Consider the following 20,318-nt stretch of genomic DNA (forward strand, 5'->3'; position numbering starts at 1 on the left):
CAGATCCCTACCTCACTCACCTATCTCCCAATCCCCTCTCCCACCCACACTCCTCCAACCAGATCCCTACCCCCTCACCTATCTCCCAATCCCCTCTCCCACCCACACTCCTCCAACCAGATCCCTACCCCCTCACCTATCTCCCAATCCCCTCTCCCACCCACACTCCTCCAACCAGATCCCTATCCCCTCACCTATCTCCCAATCCCCTCTCCCACCCACACTCCTCCAACCAGATCCCTACCCCCTCACCTATCTCCCAATCCCCTCTCCCACCCACACTCCTCCAACCAGATCCCTACCCCCTCACCTATCTCCCAATCCCCTCTCCCACCCACACTCCTCCAACCAGGTCCCTATCCCCTCACCTATCTCCCAATCCCCTCTCGCACCCACACTCCTCCAACCAGATCCCTATCCCCTCTCCTACCTCCAAATCCCCTATCCCACCCACACTCCTCCAACCAGATCCCTACCCCATCACCTATCTCCCAATCCCCTCTCCCACCCACACTCCTCCAACCAGATCCCTACCACACTCACCTATCTCCCAATCCCCTCTCCCACCCACACTCCTCCAAACAGATCGCTACCCCCTCAGCTATCTCCCACTCACACTCCTCCAACCAGATCCCTACCCCATCACCTATCTCACAATCCCCTCTCCCTCCCACACTCCTCCAACCAGATCCCTACCTCACTCACCTATCTCCCACTCCCCTCCCCCACCCACACTCCTGCAACCAGATCCCTACCCCCTTACCTATCTCCCAATCCCCTCTCCCACCCACACTCTTCCAAACAGATCCCTACCACCTCACCTATCTCCCAATCCCCTCTCCCAACCACACTCCTCCAACCAGATCCCTATCCACTCACTTATCTCTCAGGCCCCTGTCCCACCCACACTCCTCCAACCAGATCCCTACCCCCTCACCTATCTCCCAATCCTCTCTCCCACCCACACTCCTCCAACCAGATCCCTACCCCCTCACCTATCTCCAAATCCCCTATCCCACCCACACTCCTCCAACCAGATCCCTACCCCCTCACCTATCTCCCATTCACCTCTCCCACCCACACTCCTCCAACCAGATCCCTACCCCCTCACCTATCTCCCAATTCCCTCTCCCACCCACAGTCCTCCAACCAGATCCCTACCCCCTCACCTATCTCCCAATCCCCTCTCCCACCCACACTCCTCCAACCAGATTCCTACCCCCCTCCTATCTCCAAATCCCCTATCCCACCCACACTCCTCCAACCAGATCCCTACCCCCTCACCTATCTCCCATTCACCTCTCCCACCCACACTCCTCCAACCAGATCCCTACCCCCTCACCTATCTCCCAATTCCCTCTCCCACCCACAGTCCTCCAACCAGATCCCTACCCCCTCACCTATCTCACAATCCCCTCTCCCACCCTCACTCCTCCGACCAGACCCGTACCCCCTCATTTATCTCGCAATCCCCTCTCCTACCCACACTCCTCCAACCAGATCCCTACCTCACTCACCTACCTCCAAATCCCTTCTCCCACCCACACGCCTCCAACGAGATCCCTACCGCCTCACCTATCTCCAAATGCCTTCTCCCACTCACACTCCTCCAACCAGATCTCTGCCTCACTCACCTATCTCCCAATCCACTCCCACCCACACTCCAACCAGATCCCTACCCCCTCACCTATCTCCTAATCCTCTATCGCACCCACACTCCTCCAACCAGAACTCTACCTCACTCACCTATCTCCCAATCCCCTCTCGCACCCACACTCCTCCAACCAGATTCCTACCCCCTCACCTATCTCCCATTCACCTCTCCCACCCACACTCCTCCAACCAGATCCCTACCCCCTCACCTATCTCCCAATTCCCTCTCCCACCCACAGTCCTCCAACCAGATCGCTACCCCCTCACCTATCTCACAATCCCCTCTCCCACCCTCACTCCTCCAACCAGACCCGTACCCCCTCATTTATCTCGCAATCCCCTCTCCTACCCACACTCCTCCAACCAGATCCCTACCTCACTCACCTACCTCCAAATCCCTTCTCCCACCCACACGCCTCCAACGAGATCCCTACCGCCTCACCTATCTCCAACTGCCTTCTACCACTCACACTCCTCCAACCAGATCCCTATCCCCTCACCTATCTCCCAATCCACTCTCCCACCCACACTCCTCCAACCAGATCCCTACCCCCTCACCTATCTCCCAATCCCCTCTCCCACCTACACTCCTCTAACCAGATCCCTACCCCCTCACCTATCTCCCAATCCCCTCTCCAACCCACACGCCTCCAACCAGATCCATACCTCACTCACCTATCTCCCAATCCCCTCTCCCAGCCACACTCCTCCAACCAGATCCCTATCCCCTCACCTATCTCCAAATCCCCTCTCCCTTCCACACTCCTCCAACCAGATCCCTACCCCCTCACCAATCTCCCAATACCCTCTCCCACCCACACTCCTCCAACCAGATCCCTACCACCTCACCTATCTCCCAATCCACTCTCCCACCCACACTCCTCCAACCAGATCCCTACCTCACCCACCTATCTCCCAATCCACTCTCCCACCCACACACCTCCAACCAGATTCCTACCCCCTCACCTATCTCCCATTCACCTCTCCCACCCACACTCCCTCAACACGATCCCTACCCCCTCACCTATCTCCCAATCCCCTCTCGCACCCACACTCCTCCAACCAGATCCCTACCCCCTCACCTATCTCCCAATCCCCTCTCCCACCCACACTCCTCCAACCAGATCCCTACCCCCTCACCTATCTCCCAATCCCCTCTCCCACCCACACTCCCTCAACACGATCCCTACCCCCTCACCTATCTCCCAATCCCCTCTCCCACCCACACTCCTCCAACCAGATCCCTACCCCCTCACCTATCTCCCAATACCCTCTCCCACCCACACTCCTCCAACCAGATCCCTACCCCCTCACCTATCTCCCAATCCCCTCTCGCACCCACACTCCTCCAACCAGATCCCTACCCCCTCACCTATCTCCCATTCACCTCTCCCACCCACACTCCTCCAACCAGATCCCTACCCCCTCACCTATCTCCCAGTCCCCTCTCCCACCCACACTCCTCCAACCAGATCCCTACCTCACTCACCTATCTCCCAATCCCCTCTCGCACCCACACTCCTCCAACCAGATCCCTACCCCCTCACCTATCTCCCATTCACCTCTCCCACCCACACTCCTCCAACCAGATCCCTACCCCCTCACCTATCTCCCAATACCCTCTCCCACCCACACTCCTCCAACCAGATCCCTACCACTTCACCTATCTCCCAATCCACTCTCCCACCCACACTCCTCTAACCAGATCCCTACCTCTTCACCTATCTCCCAATACCCTCTCCCACCCACACTCCTCCAACCAGATCCCTACCTCACTCACCTATCTCCCAATCCCCTCTCCCACCCACACTCCTCCAAACAGATTGCTACCCCCTCACCTATCTCCCACTCACACTCCTCCAACCAGATCTCTACCTCACTCACCTATCTCCCAATCCACTCCCACCCACACTCCTCCAACCAGATCCCTATCCCCTCAGCTATTTCCCAATCCCCTCTCCCACCCACACTCCCCCAACCAGATCCCTACCCCCTCTCCTATCTCCCAATCCCCTCTCCCACCCACACTCCTCCAAACAGATCCCTACCCCCTCACCTATCTCCCAATCCCCTCTCCCACCCACACTCCACCAACCAGATCCCTATCCCCTCACCTATCTCACAATCCCCTCTCCCACCCACACTCCACCAACCAGATCCCTATCCCCTCACCTATCTCGCAATCCCCTCTCCCACCCACACTCCTCCAACCAGATCCCTACCACACTCACCTATCTCCCAATCCCCTCTCCCACCCACACTCCTCCAAACAGATCGCTACCCCCTCACCTATCTCCCAATCCCCTCTCCCACTCACACTCCTCCAACCAGATCCCTACCCCCTCACCTATCTCACAATCCCCTCTCCCTCCCACACTCCTCCAACCAGATCCCTACCTCATTCACCTATCTCCCACTCCCCTCCCCCACCCACACTCCTGCAACCAGATCCCTACCCCCTTACCTATCTCCCAATCCCCTCTCCCACCCACACTCTTCCAAACAGATCCCTACCACCTCACCTATCTCCCAATCCCCTCTCCCAACCACACTCCTCCAACCAGATCCCTATCCACTCACTTATCTCTCAGGCCCCTGTCCCACCCACACTCCTCCAACCAGATCCCTATCCCCTCACCTATCTCCCAATCCCCTCTCGCACCCACACTCCTCCAAACAGATTCCTACCCCCCTCCTATCTCCAAATCCCCTATCCCACCCACACTCCTCCAACCAGATCCCTACCCCCTCACCTATCTCCCAATTCCCTCTCCCACCCACAGTCCTCCAACCAGATCCCTACCCCCTCACCTATCTCCCAATTCCCTCTCCCACCCACACTCCTCCAACCAGATCCCTACCCCCTCACCTATCTCCCAATCCACTCTCCCACCCACACTCCTCCAACCAGACCCGTACCCCCTCACCTATCTCCCAATCCCCTCTCCCACCCACACTCCTCCAACCAGATCCCTACCTCACTCACCTATCTCCCAATCCCCTCTCCCACCCACACTCCTCCAACCAGATCCCTACCTCACTCACCTACCTCCAAATCCCTTCTCCCACCCACACGCCTCCAACGAGATCCCTACCGCCTCACCTATCTCCAAATGCCTTCTCCCACTCACACTCCTCCAACCAGATCTCTGCCTCACTCACCTATCTCCCAATCCACTCCCACCCACACTCCAACCACATCCCTATCCCCTCACCTATCTCCCAATCCCCTCTCCCACCTACACTCCTCCAACCAGATCCATACCTCACTCACCTATCTCCCAATCCCCTCTCCCAGCCACACTCCTCCAACCAGATCCCTATCCCCTCTCCTATCTCGAAATCCTCTCTCCCACCCACACTCCTCCAACCAGATCCCTACCTCACTCACCTATCTCCCAATCCCCTCCCCCACCCACACTCCCCCAAACAGATTGCTACCCCCTCACCTATCTCCCACTCACACTCTTCCAACCAGATCTCTACCTCACTCACCTATCTCCCAATCCACTCCCACCCACACTCCAACCAGATCCCTATCCCCTCAGCTATTTCCCAATCCCCTCTCCCACCCACACTCCCCCAACCAGATCCCTATCCCCTCTCTTATCTCCCAATCCCCACTCCCACCCACACTCCTCCAACCAGATCCCTATACCCTCACCTATCTCCCAATCCCCTCTCCCACCCACACTCCTCCAACCAGATCTCTACCTCACTCACCTATCTCCCAATCCCCTCTCGCACCCACACTCCTCCAACCTGATCCCTACCCCCTCACCTATCTCCCAATCCTCTCTCCCAACAACACCTCTCCAACCAGATCCCTATCCCCTCACCTATCTCCCAATCCCCTCTCCCACCTACACTCCTCTAACCAGATCCCGACCTCACTCACCTGTCTCCCAATCCACTCTCCCACCCACACTCCTCCAACCAGATCCCTATCCCCTCACCTATCTCCCAATCCCCTCTCCCACCCACACTCCTCCAACAAGATCCCTACCTCACTCACCTATCTCCCAATCCCCACTCCCACCCACACTCCCCCAAACAGATCCCTATCCCCTCACCTATCTCCCAATCCCCTCTCCCACCCACACTCCTCCAACAAGATCCCTACCTCACTCACCTATCTCCCAATCCCCACTCCCACCCACACTCCTCTAACCAGATCCCTACCCCCTCACCTATTTCACAATCCCCTCTCCCTCCCACACTCCTCCAACCAGATCCCTACCTCACTCACCTATCTCCCACTCCCCTCCCCCACCCACACTCCTGCAACCAGATCCCTACCCCCTTACCTATCTCCCAATCCCCTCTCCCACCCACACTCTTCCAAACAGATCCCTACCCCCTCACCTATCTGCCAATCCCCTCTCCCACCCACACTCCTCCAACCAGATCCCTACCCCCTCACCTATCTGCCAATTCCCTCTCCCACCCACAGTCCTCCAACCAGATCCCTACCCCCTCACCTATCTCACAATCCCCTCTCGCACCCACACTCCTCCAAACAGATCCCTATCCCCTCTCCTATCTCCAAATCCTCTCTCCCACCCACACTCCTCCAACCAGATCCCTACCTCACTCACCTATCTCCCAATCCCCTCTCCCACCCACACTCCTCCAAACAGATCCCTATCCCCTCTCCTATCTCCAAATCCTCTCTCCCACCCACACTCCTCCAACCAGATCCCTACCTCACTCACCTATCTCCCAATCCCCTCTCCCACCCACACTCCTCCAAACAGATTGCTACCCCCTCACCTATCTCCCACTCACACTCCTCCAACCAGATCTCTACCTCACTCACCTATCTCCCAATCCACTCCCACCCACACTCCAACCAGATCCCTATCCCCTCACCTATCTCCCAATCCCCTCTCCCACCCACACTCCTCCAACAAGATCCCTATCCCCTCACCTATCTCCCAATCCCCTCTCCCACCCACACTCCTCCAACAAGATCCCTATCCCCTCACCTATCTCCCAATCCCCTCTCCCACCCACACTCCTCCAACAAGATCCCTATCCCCTCACCTATCTCCCAATCCCCTCTCCCACCCACACTCCTCCAACAAGATCCCTATCCCCTCACCTATCTCACAATCCCCTCTCCCAACCACACTCCTCCAACCAGATCCCTGCCCCCTCACCTATCTCACAATCCCCTCTCCCAACCACACTCCTCCAACCAGATGCTTACCCCCTCACCTATCTCCCAATCCTCTCTCCCAACAACACTCCTCTAACCAGATCCCTATCCCCTCACCTATCTCCCAATCCCCTCTCCCACCCACACTCCTCCAACCAGATCCCTATCCCCTCACCTATCTCCCAATCCTCTCTCCCAACAACACTCCTCCAACCAGATCCCTATCCCCTCACCTATCTCCCAATCCCCTCTCCCACCCACACTCCTCCAACCAGATCCCTACCTCACTCACCTATCTCCCAATCCCCTCTCCCACCCACACTCCTCCAACCAGGTCCCTACCCCCTCTCCTATCTCCAAATCCCCTATCCCACCCACACTCCTCCAAACAGATCCCGACCTCACTCACCTATCTCCCAATCCCCTCTCGCACCCACACTCCTGCAACCAGATCCCTACCCCCTTACCTATCTCCCAATCCCCTCTCCCACCCACACTCTTCCAAACAGATCCCTACCTCACTCACCTATCTCCCACTCCCCTCCCCCACCCACACTCCTGCAACCAGATCCCTACCCCCTTACCTATCTCCCAATCCCCTCTCCCACCCACACTCTTCCAAACAGATCCCTACCTTACTCACCTATCTCCAAATCCCCTCCCCCACCCACACTCCCCCAACCAGAGCCCTACCTCACTCACCTATCTCCAAATCCCCTCTCCCACCCACACTCCTCCAAACAGATCCCCACCCCCTCACCTATCTCCCAATCCCCTCTCGCACCCACACTCCTCCAACCAGATCCCTACCCCCTCACCTATCTCCCATTCACCTCTCCCACCCACACTCCTCCAACCAGAGCCCTACCTCACTCACCTATCTCCAAATCCCCTCTCCCACCCACACTCCTCCAAACAGATCCCTATCCCCTCACCTATCTCCCAATCCCCTCTCGCACCCACACTCCTCCAACCAGATCCCTATCCCCTCACCTATCTCCCACCCACACTCCTCCAACCAGATCCCTATCCCCTCACCTATCTCCCAATCCCCTCTCGCACCCACACTCCTCCAACCAGATCCCTACCCCCTCACCTATCTCCCATTCACCTCTCGCACCCACACTCCTCCAAACAGATCGCTACCCCCTCACCTATCTCCCAATCCCCTCTCTCACCCACACTCCTCCAACCAGATCCCTACCCCCTCACCTATCTCCCAATTCCCTCTCCCACCCACAGTCCTCCAACCAGATCCCTACCCCCTCACCTATCTCCCAATCCCCTCTCCCACCCACACTCCTCCAACCTGATCCCTACCTCACTCACCTATCTCCCATTCACCTCTCCCACCCACACTCCTCCAACCAGATCCCTACCCAATCACCTATCTCCCAATCCCCTCTCCCACCCACACTCCTCCAAACAGATTGCTACCCCCTCACCTATCTCCCACTCACACTCCTCCAACCAGATCTCTACCTCACTCACCTATCTCCCAATCCACTCCCACCCACACTCCAACCAGATCCCTACCCCCTCAGCTATCTGCAAATCCTCTCTCCCACCCACACTCCTCCAACCAGATCCCTACCCAATCACCTATCTCCCAATCCCCTCTCCCACTCACACTCCTCCAACCAGATCTCTACCTCACTCACCTATCTCCCAATCCACTCCCACCCACACTCCAACCAGATCCCTATCCCCTTACCTATCTCCCAATCCCCTCTCCCACCCACACTCCTCCAACCAGATCCCTATCCCCTCACCTATCTCCCAATCCCCTCTCCCACCCACACTCCTCCAACCAGATCCCTACCTCACTCACCGATCTCCCAATCACCTCTCCCACCCACAGTCCTCCAACCAGATCCTACCCCCTTACCTATCTCCCAATCCCCTCTCCCACCCACACTCCTCCAACCAGATCCCTACCACCTCACCTATCTCCCAATCCCCTCTCCCACCCACACTCCTCCAACCAGATCCCTATCCCCTCACCTATCTCCCAATCCCCTCTCCCACCCACACTCCTCCAACCAGATCCCTACCTCACTCACCGATCTCCCAATCACCTCTCCCACCCACAGTCCTCCAACCAGATCTCTACCCCCTCACCTATCTCCCAATCCCCTCTCCCATCCACACTCCTCCAACCAGATCCCTATCCCCTCACCTATCTCCCAATCCACTCTCCCACCCTCACTCCTCCAACCAGATCCCTACCCAATCACCTATCTCCCAATCCCCTCTCCCACCCACACTCCTCCAAACAGATCTCTACCCCCTCGCCTATATCCCAATCCCCTCTCCCATCCACACTCCTCCAACCAGATCCCTACCCCTCACCTATCTCCCAATCCCCTCTCCCCACACTCCTCCAACCAGATCCCTACCTCACTCACCTATCTCCCAATCCCCTCTCCCAACCCACCACTCCTTTCTCATGACCATACACAACTCACCTTCCCACAAGCATACAATCCCTCCCTCACAGCAGAGTAACAGGGGAGGGGCTTCGTACCTTTATTGTGGAAGGTGACATTGGGTTTGGTGAGAGCGGGTCACCTGTCATGTCCGGCCCGTGGTATTGAGACAGTGACCACCTGCGATCTGGGAGCTATGCGGAAGCAAGGTGGTCAGTAAACATGGGAAGATCCCGTCAAAGACCCCCGCCGCAACAGAATCGCCCGGCCACCAGAATCCTCTTTCCCACCAGGATCTCCCTCCCCAGTCAGAATGTCCCCCCCACCCCCGCTCCAGTTCCCCAGTCAGAATAACACCCTCTTCCCCTCCCTCACAGACCACCCCCCCCCAGCAGACAATGAATCAGAATGCGGGACCAACCCTTTGTGTTTAACCCCGAGAGGGCTGGGAGTCAGTGGATTTGGGTCGGCTGGCTGATGGGAACGGTTGAGGAGTGAGGTATTGTGGAAGGCAGTGGTGGGTAGGGGAGAGAGCTGGGCCAGGGAGGGGGATAGCTAGACGGGGTGAGTGAATCACAGTGGAAGGTCATCCATGCAAACCAAGTTAGTGCTAGTTGTCCGAGTTTACCCCATTAACTTTTCTTTTATCCACATACCGCTATGTCTGCTTTGCAACACCATGACTACTGTGCACTGCAGTGAACTATTTCCTTCTAATTGTGTTCTTTCTTGTACAGCTCCTGTTGTTTTGGGGCAGTGTTGAGTCTCTGATACTCTGGGCCTGTGATGCTGCTGCAAGCAGGTGATTCACTGCACCCCTGTGCTCCCTGTACAGCCCTCGTGCATCTGACAATAAACTCCACTTTGACTTGTCCAAGTGTCCTTTATATATTGTAATTGTACACATCTCTACCACTTCCTCGTTCCATATACCTACCACCCTCTGTGTGAAATGCTTGCCCCCACCTCAGGCCCCCTCTAAATATTTCCCCCTCCCCTTAAGCATCCTCCTTCCTGTTTTGGGCTCCCCCACCCTGGGAAAAAGACTGGCTGTCTGCCAATTTGATGCCCGTGTGACTTTGCTAATCTCTGCAGATTTATAGATGTAGGATATTAGGGACACTGGTGAGCCTGGGGTGAGCAGGATAAAGTTTGGGAGGTGGGCTGAGTGAGGTTGAACAGTGGGGGGTGGGGAGTTCAGGTTGGACGAAGACATTGGGAGGAGTGAGGTGGGCGGGGATGTGTCAGGCAGTTGGTGAATGGAGTTGGGTGGGGTGTGGTGGGAGAGGGGCCACAGAGAGAGTCAAGGGTGGTAGGTGCCACAGGGATGGTGTGGAACTGGGTACGGAGGATGGTTAGTGGGGAGAGTTGGGCTGGCAGCAGGGAGGGGTATTGTAGGGACAGAGCAGGAGGGAGCAGGAGGGGACAGGAGTTGGCACTGGTCTGAATGCCTTCAGGTCCCGGGCCAGAAGGACCACACCTTTTGGGTAGGTAGATTTCCCATCATCCCCTCAGAACAGTATCCATGGAAACATGCCTTACTCACCTGGGCATATTGATCGAATATCTGTTCCCACTCGCCGTACTCCTGCCTCTTCAGTGAAAGTTCCGTGCTTGAGACAAGAGACAGAGGGAGAGGGAGATGCCATTACAATTGGTGTTGTCCTCCATCCCACCCCACCCCACCACCAGTGGTAAATGTGGAATTGGTTTAATATTGTCACCTTTACTGAGGTACAATGGAAAAAATCTGTCATGCATGATACCGATCGAGATCACTTCACCACATCAGTACATTGGGGTAGTACAGGGGGAAAGCAGTAACAATGCAGAACAGTGTGTTACAGTTACAGAGAAACTGTAACTGTACGGCTGACAAGGGATGTGATTTGATCGACTGTGAGGTCAAGGCTTCATCTGATCCTACACAGGTCTGTTAATAACAGTGGAACATAAGCTGTCTTTGCGCCCGGCAGTGCCTGCTTTCGGGCTGTTGTATCTTCTGCCCGACGGAAGGAGGTAGAGAAATTGTCCAGGGAAGGTGGGGACTTTGATTACATCGGCTGCTTTGGAGTGTGGACAGAGGCAATGGAGGGGAGGTTGGTTTCCCCAGTGCGTTGAGCTCTCTGCAGTTTCCTGCAGTCCAGAGCAGAGCAGTTGCTGTACCAAGCCGTGATTCACACTGATAGGATGCTTTCTATGGTGCACTGATAAGATGCTGGGGACCATAGGGCATATGTGGATTTCTTGAGCCCCTGAGGAAGTAGAGATGCTGGTCGGCTTTCTTGGCCATGGGACATAAATGGTGAGAATATGTTTCTATTAAAAGGATTGTGGGGGAGACGGAAACAGGGACAGAGGGAGCGATATACAGGTAAGACATTCACACAGTGAGGGGAACTCCTTACTTGTGCGGGCTGCCCTTTTGGAAGTAGGTGCGGAGGATGAAGTCAGCCTGCTCGTTGGGCTGGTTCGCACTTGGCACGATGACGTAGGTGCCTGGCCCCAGCTGGTAGGTCTCGCTCACCTCCCTGGCATTCACATATGCCAACCCCCGTCTTACCAAGTACTGCTCATCAAAGAATGTCCGGGGCAGCTTCTGGTCCTGCACCTGCAGCTGCGACAGGAAGGGAAGATGTCAGCAGGGCATCCTATTCCGGCAACCCCTTGGGATTACATCAGCACATGAGCAAACTGTCTGAACAATCCCACGTCTCCACTCTCTGATATCAGTCCTGTCAATGTTACTAACGTGACACTCCGTCAGTTAAGGCTCCTATATATTCAATGTATTTTTAATACGGCCTAAATGATTTCTACTTATTAATGCACAGAAAGAAGCCATTCAGCCCATTGGGTGCATTCTAGCTCCCAACATAGCACCTCTATCAGTCCCATTTACTCCTTTATACCCCTGATTTTCATTCTCCCTCTGATGTCTCATTGTCAGTCACCTACACATTAGTGGCAAGGTGCAGCCACCACAACCTATCACCATATCCTTGGGGTGTAGGAGGAAACCAGAGCACCCAGGGGAAACCGACCCAGTCACCGGGAGAGCATGCGAACTCTACACACACCGGAGTGCAAGGTCATGATCAAACTGTGATCCATGTGGACAATACAAACAGCACTGCCTTGTCAATACATTTTGTTACCTCTTCAGAAACTCGTTTTCCAGAACGAGGGGTCACAGTTTGAGGATAGAGGGGAAGCCTTTTAGGACCGAGATTAGGAAAAACTTCTTCACACAGAGAGTGGTGAATCTGTGGAATTCTCTGCCACAGGAAACTGTTGAGGCCAGTTCATTGGCTATGTTTAAGAGGGAGTTAGATATGGCCCTTGTGGCTACAGGGGTCAGGGGGTATGGAGGGAAGGCTGGGGCAGGGTTCTGAGTTGGATGATCAGCCATGATCATAATTAAATGGCGGTGCAGGCTCGAAGGGCCGAATGGCCTACTCCTGCACCTATTTTCTATGTTTCTAATGGTCCGACATAATCTCTCTCTTACAAAGAAAATCTATTGACTTTGATTAATCCCTGCCTTTTCAACTAGAGGCTAACTCAGTTCCTTGCCAATAACTTCTTGACCACCTACATTAGACTAGTAATTACCAGCTCCGTCACATTTGCAGACCAGTAATTATCTCCATCAGGACCTGCACGATCTCCAGCCGTGGCTGGGATACATCTCATCAGTTTCAGAGGATTACCCTCCTTTAACCCTGTAATATCTGATACTTCCTCATTTTTAACGCTAACACGCTCTGAAGTTTCACTGTCTCCGAGTTCTCCAATGACAATACCTGTCACAAAGGGGGGCGTTGGGAACAGATCCAAGAGCAAGACACAGACACTGAAGTACTAGGAACAGGACTTGACTAGAGAACTAGAGTTAGGGACGTGACTGGATGCACACTAGGAGCTGGGACGAGAACACAGACTTAGGCTAGGACTTGACTGGGAAAGTGGGACCTGGACAAGGAACTGGGAACTTGGAAGCTGGACAAGGACTCCGAGCCAGAGATTGGACAAGGACCCAGAACCTGGGTCTTGCCTTGGGCTCGGACCCCAGAACTAGGCAAGGACATGACATGGCTACAGGACAGGACATGGCTGGGGTCTTGCTTGAGGCTCGAGGCTGGAAGCTGGGGTCTTGAGTCTTGAGGCTTGAGGCTTGAGGCTGGAAGCTGGGGTCTTGAGGCTTGAGGCTGGAAGCTGGAGGCTGGGGTCTTGAGACTTGAGGCTGGAAGCTGGAGGCTGGGGTCTTGAGGCTTGAGGCTGGAAGCTGGGGTCTTGAGGCTTGAGGCTTGAGGCTGGAAGCTGGGGTCTTGAGGCTGGAAGCTGGGGTCTTGAGGCTTGAGGCTGGAAGCTGGAGGCTGGGGTCTTGAGACTTGAGGCTGGAAGCTGGAGGCTGGGGTCTTGAGGCTTGAGGCTGGAAGCTAGGGTCTTGGAATGTGGAGGCTGATAACTCAGAGGCTGGAGCTCGGAGACAGACTGTACATCAACATAGAGCCGGGACTCATCTTGTAACACGACACTAACATGAGACTGGACAGTACATAGACATAGAGCTGGGACTTATCCTTAGACAAGCCACGACTCAACTTTATCTCCACACCAAGGTGGGACAGGTCCATCCATCGGGTAACGGCCGGACTTACCCAACGGAGGCAAAGACAAGACAAGACAGATCCCCCAGCAGGGCAATGACAGAGTGGCCTGACTTACCCCACAGAGGCGAGGACAAGAAGAGACGAACACCGAAGAACAACAGACAATTCCATCTCTGCATCGGGGTTTCTCCAAGTCGCAGTTACAGCCAGCAACCTCGGCTGGTTATGGAAACAGCTGGATCCCTACCTAGCGTGGAGTGGCTGATGGCTACTCAGTTGGCCCAGGAAACGGCCGAATCCACACCACAAAGACAGCTCCGACTATCGACAGCAAGGCTCCATGAAGTGATGGTTCTCCAATGCAGCAAAAAGATGGCAAGTGGCCGCTCCAGCCTTCCACCGGCAGATTGCTCCCAGGGGATCTTGACAAGACAAACCAGCAGCCCACACTTGACCCCAAGGCTACTTATATTCCAAGCCCCAAGATGGGAATCAGGTGCCTATGATTAACCCAACTGAAACAAGGGACAGCTGGAAGACCCGGAGTCCTGAGTCCACGTACCGGAATGCGGATTTTACGGACCGGACCATGACAATACTCTCCTCCTCAATCAATATGTTTGAGATTGTGCCTGTCCGAGGGTCTAAGGGTTTTGTCAAACCAATGAGCATCTGAACAAGTGTGTGAGGAGAACAGTTACCACGTGTCACCAACCAGCTTTAAAACTCCGGTCCCAGCACCTGGGGACAGTGAGGAATGGGCAGGAGGGTGTGCGCATGAAGGGGTGAAAGGGCATGAGAGCACCTCTTAAGCACAGAGGTCAGAATTACTGAGCCTGACTTAATATGCTGTATGCATTAAATATACATGCCAGCAGTTAATAAAGATCTTAATCTCTGCATAAATAAAATATATAGCATGTCTATTTATTAAAGCCATAGAAACATTTAAAAAAATTATTATAGCTGCAGATATTTACTAGCAGGAGGTTGCACGGGGTGGTTTAAACTAGAGTTGCAGGGGATGGGAACCAGAGTGCTAGAACAGTTAGTGGATTTGTTGTGGAGGCAGACGTTGTTAAGACTTCAGACAAAATCAGGAATCAAAAGGTTGAGCACGGTGTGACTAATGCCCTAAGCTGTGTATATTTCAACGCAAGAAGTGTTGTAGGAAAGGCAGGTGAGCTCAGGACATGCATCAACACGTGGAATTATGATTTGTAACCATCAGTGAGATTTGGTTGCAGGAGGGGCAGGACTGGCAGCTCAGTGTTCCAGGGTTCTGTTGTTTTAGATGCGACAGAGCGGGAGGGATTAAAGGAGAAGGAGAGGCATTACTGGTCAGGGGAAATGCCATGGCAGTGCTTCGTCAAGACAGACTGAAGAGATCATGGGTGGGGCTGAGGAATAAAAAAGATATGGCCACGCTCATAGGCTGTATCATAGACCACAGTCTGAGGAACTTAGAGGAACAAATTTGCAGAGAGATGGCAGACTGTTGCTCGAAACACAAGCCTGTTCCACATATTGACTGGGACTCCCACACTGTAAAAGGACTCTCTGGGGTAGAGTTTGTCAAATGTGTTAGGAAAGTTTCCTTCATCAGTCTGCAGAAGTCCCAAAAGAGGGTGTGTGATACTTGGTCTGCGATTAGGAAACGAGACAGGGCAGGCGACAGAAGTTTGTACAGTGGAACATTTTCTATCTTGTGATCACAATGCCATTAGTTTCAATATAAATATGGAAAAAGATAGGTCTGGTCTACAGGTTGAGATTCTAAATTGGGGAAAGGCCAATTTTGATGGTATCAGAAATGATCCGGCAAATATGGATTGGAACAGGCTGTTTTCTGTCAAAGGTGTATTGGTAAGTGGGAAGCCTCCAAAAGTGAAATTTTAAAGGTACAGAGTTGTATGTTCCTGTCAGAATAACAGGCAAGGATAACAGGTTTAGGGTGCATTGGTTTCTGAGAGATAGAGGCCCTGGCTAAGAAGGAAAAAAGAGGTGCACGGTGGGTATAGGCAGGTAGGAATAACTGAGGTGCTTATAGAGTATAACACTCAGGAGGGCTAAAAGAAGGCATGAAGTTGCCCAAACAGACAAGGTGAAGGAGAATTCAAGGGATTCTGCAGATATGCTAAGAGCAAAGGGATTGCAAGGGGCAAAACTGGTTCTCTGGAACATCAGAATGGTAATCCATGTGTGGAGCCAAAAGAGTTCTTAAATTATTTTTCTGCACCTGTATTTACTCAGGAAATGGACACAGAGCCTATATAAGTGAGGCAAAGCAGCAGTGACTTCACAGACCCCACACAGATTACAGAGGAGGTCTTGGCTGCCTTGAAGCAAACTAGGGCAAATCCAAGGGACCCCCGTGGGAGGCAAGTCCAGAAATTGCAGGGGCCCTCACAGGGATATTTAAATCATCCACAGGACTAGAGGATAGCTAATATTGTTCCTCTGTTTAAGAAAAACTCTAAAAATAAACCAGGAAATAATAGGCCGGTGAGCCTGACATCTGTAGTGGGAAAGTTATTGGAAGGTATTCTAATGATACTCTAACTTCGAACATACCCATTCTTAAAGATATTCATCTTGTTGTGAGATTGGGCCTACCGGTGAAGTAACGTCACTGAACATTTGCAAGGCAACTGGTGAATGACTACAGAGTGCTGAGTCATATACCAAGTCCACATCAACCATTAACCACACGTTTACATTAATCCCATTTTCATTCTCCCCACAGATTCTGCCATTCCCACACTCACCTGCAACGCTGAGTAACATTAAAGGGCTATTCATGAATCAATGCTCCTGTACATAGTGTGCAATGTTAAACAGGACTGCAAAAGAATCAAAGCTCCTGAACTCTGACTTTAGTACCAACTGGAGAAATGGATTCCGTGAATCAGACAAGCGCATGCATCCAAGGACTAGGAAGGCGTTATTTACTCACTGTGGGCGGCACCTGTGGGAAAGAAATGGGGAGAGACCATCAGCACACCATTCAATCAATGGTGTATTCATTAATTCTTATGTCTGCCTCTTGCAAGCTACGGGTTACTGGCACTGGTCTCTTGGTCAGGCATTGAAAGTCCATTAACCTGAGGTCTGCAGTAATTCAGGGTAAACAGCACCTGGGCTCAGAAATATGAGTACACAGCCCTACTGTTCATTCACTAGAATCTCCCCTTCCTGGGCCACTTGCTCTGTAATGTCTGGCCACTGGGGTCACGAGCATGGTTTGGCCTGGGGCAGCGCAGTGTAACTATGGACCAGAACTGGTCTCCACCTCATTGTGTGTGGCATCACTAACCCTCTGAAGAAGATGTTAGCGAGACAACCACAGTGCACAGTTCTGATTACTCTTCTGCGGGAAGAATGTCATTCATCCAGAGAGTGCGCAGAGGAAGCTCACAACAACGATCCCAGGAATGAAGGAGTGTTCGAGGTCTCTGGGCCTGTACTCAGTGGAGCTCAGAAGGATGAACAGGGACGGCACATGGCGTACTGTTTAGAGTAAAGCTACTACAGCACTGACGACCCGGCTTCAGTTCCACCACTGTCTGCAAAGAGTTTGTATGTTCTCCCCGTGACTGCATGGGTTTCCTCCAGGTGCTCCAGCTTCCTCCCACAGTCCAAAGGCAGACCGGTTAATGGCTGTAATGGGGCCTTGTGGGCTCGTTGGGCCAGAAGGGACGGTCACCTTGCTGTATCTCTAAATCAAACAACACAACTGCGGGAAGGATCTCATTGAAACCTACCAGATACTGAAAGGCCTGGATAGTGAACGGGGGCGGTTTCCATCAGACGAAGAGTCTACGATCAGAGGGCACAGACTCAGAACTAAGAAACATTGCTGTTGAACTAGGATGAGGTGGAATTTCTTCAGCAGTGAGCCCTGAATCAGTGAAATTTGTTGCCGCAGGAGGCCTGTAGAGGCCGAGTTATTTCAGATTTGAAACATTAAAGTGTTGAAGGTAGGACCGGCAATAGGTCATTCAGCCCTTCAAGAGCCTGTTTCTGCCCCAGTTAATGTGATCACAGCAGGTGATCCTGCTCTTGCTATGTCCTGGGATCCCCTGAAGATGTGCATTCAACTCCTTCTGAAGTAGATTCAATGATTCAGCTTTAACCGCTTTGGTGATGGAGAATTACAGGTGCCCACAGGTTAAAGGATGGAAAATGTAATCCTACCATTTGAAAAAGGATGGGGTGGAAACAGGTACCTCTCCTCTCCACTCTTCTGTAACCCTCCTCTCCCGTCTCCCACGTTTCCCCACTCCTATTTTCCCTCCCCCGGCTCCATTTCCCAGTCGACCTCCCCTCCCCTCTCCCCCCCCCCGTCCCATCTCCTGACCCTGTCTCCCAATGCCACATGTCCTCTCCCAAGACTCCTGCGGGTCACTGTACTGCACCCCCACCCCACCGGGCTGGCACCTTGAAGATGTGGCAGGCGATGCTGAGCCTGAGGCCGAGGCTGCGGTGCTGGCTCCGGGGTTTCTGCAGCAGGGACAGCAGGAAGCAGTTGGTGCCCGTCTCACTGTCCATGTTGTCCTCAGTCAGGGACACCCGGTACTGGGGGTTGTTGCAGTACAGACCTGCCAACAAGCACACAGCTGGGTCACAGAACTCCTCCCAGCAGAACCATCCTCCCACCTCCCCCCCAATGCACGGCAAGATCCCAGCCCAACAACCCTCCCCCGCTTCACTAACAGCTACTTTATTGCACCTTCTCCACCAACAACAGATCTGCTCAACATTACCTTCTGGCCTGTTGGAGCTTGTTGTGTTGGGTGTGGGGTTATGGAGAAAAGGGGTGAGAACACACAGAGGCCGTGTTTGCAGATGATTTTTCTGACATAGACCAGCATTACTGCCCATCCCTCACCGCCCTACAGAAGGTAGTGGGTGAGCTGCCTTCCTGAACTGCTTCAGCCCTTCGGGTGAAAGTGCTCCCGGTGCTCTGCGATTTGGACCCAGTGACAGTGAAGCAATTCATAAGTAGCACTGCTCCAGAGATGCGGGTACGATCCTGACCCTGTGTGGAGCTTGCATGTTCTCCCTGTGGCCACGTGGGTGCAGAATCTGGGGAAAGATGATGAGAAGGTGGGGAGGGTAAAATGGGATTGGTGTAAATGGGTGGTTGATGGTTAGCACAGACTAAACGGGCTGAAGGGCCTGTTTCACTGCTGTATGGTTCTACGTCTTTCATGAGTCCTGATGAAGGGTCTTGGCCTGAAACATCAGCCGTTTACTCTTTTCCATGGATGCTGCCTGGCCTGCTGAGTTCCTCCAGCATTTTGTGTGTGTTGCTCTGGATTTCCAGCATCTGAAGATTTTCTCTTGTTTGTGGGTAGACAGGCTGGGATTAAACCTTTTCAAGGTTTATACAATCATGGGGGACATAGAAAAAGTGATGGTTCACAGAGTTTTTCCCCAGGGTAGGGGGGCCAAAACGGGATGACACAGGTTTTAGATGAAAGTAAAAGATTAAAAGGTGGGGGGTGCAAGAGGCCACTTTTGCCCCCACAAAATGGGTGGTGTACATATAAAATAAGCTGCCAGAGGACATTGGAATGGGTTCACGTTCAGGTTTTGAGGGACGTAAGCCAAAACAGGCAAATGAGACCAGCTTAGTTGGCAACCTGGTCGCCATGGACACGTTGGGCCAAAGGACCTGTTTCCATGCCGTTTAAATCAATGGTTCTAATTCCCTGCTCTCAGTTGGCCGCTGGACTAAGGAGAGGGTTCAGGGCTAACCTCTCAGAGGGCCTCAGTCTAAAGATAGCAGTCCACTCTCGCCATACTATTACCCCAAGGGATACCCACTCCTTGCATCCCTGCTGCTGTCCAGTGGGTGAGGAGGGAATGGTGGTTGTCGGCCTCTGCTAGGTCCGTACAGTACTGAGGGAGTGTACGTCTCCCCAGCTGTCTGAAGTTTAGATCAGCTGCTGAATGAGGACTCGGGAGAGACGCGGGCCAGCCACCCACCGTTGTTCCTGTGCAGGGGGCCTCCGGCACTGTCGCCCCTAAGCCAGGTGCCATGGTGGATGGACATGACCCACTCCTGATGCCCTGCTCCCTTCAGGAAGTCTGGGGTGGGGCTGCAGATCACCAGCCTGCTGAATTCCCTCTCAAAGTCCTGCACTGCCATCCTGTGGGGGGAAACAGAGGTGCAGGTCACGCTCAGAAATACAATGGCATCAGGCTCACTCTCACCCATAGGTTCCTACTCCTGGTTTGTTGGAGCCTCCATCTCCATTCCTGCCCCTACCTTCTCGCCTTTGTACAGGGTTAGACAGCACTGAAACAAGCCCTTCAGCCCAACTCCTCCCCGCTGACCAAGTTGCCAAACTGAGATAGTTAGTCCCTGCGTTTGGCCCACATCCTCCTGTAAACCTTTCCTATCCATGTAACTGTCTGAGTGCTTGTTAAACATTGTAATCGCACTCACCT

General features: G+C 53.5%; 1 protein-coding gene across 1 annotated transcript in view; it reads right to left on the bottom strand.

The window, feature by feature from the left end:
* LOC134359369 (calpain-8-like) overlaps window positions 1-20,318 on the bottom strand; it is a 147,395-nt gene that overhangs the window by 88,624 nt on the left and 38,453 nt on the right. Inside the window, exons 9-14 of the mRNA XM_063072506.1 lie at window positions 19,854-20,017; window positions 18,300-18,460; window positions 16,816-16,827; window positions 11,652-11,860; window positions 10,790-10,856; window positions 9,342-9,437 (exon numbers count right to left, since the gene is read on the bottom strand). Of these exons, the coding sequence (XP_062928576.1) occupies window positions 9,342-9,437; window positions 10,790-10,856; window positions 11,652-11,860; window positions 16,816-16,827; window positions 18,300-18,460; window positions 19,854-20,017 (709 nt within the window). The remainder of the gene's footprint in view (window positions 1-9,341; window positions 9,438-10,789; window positions 10,857-11,651; window positions 11,861-16,815; window positions 16,828-18,299; window positions 18,461-19,853; window positions 20,018-20,318) is intronic.

This window comes from Mobula hypostoma, chromosome 2 (assembly GCF_963921235.1).
Source record: "Mobula hypostoma chromosome 2, sMobHyp1.1, whole genome shotgun sequence".
In the NCBI taxonomy this organism is placed as follows: domain Eukaryota; kingdom Metazoa; phylum Chordata; class Chondrichthyes; order Myliobatiformes; family Myliobatidae; genus Mobula; species Mobula hypostoma.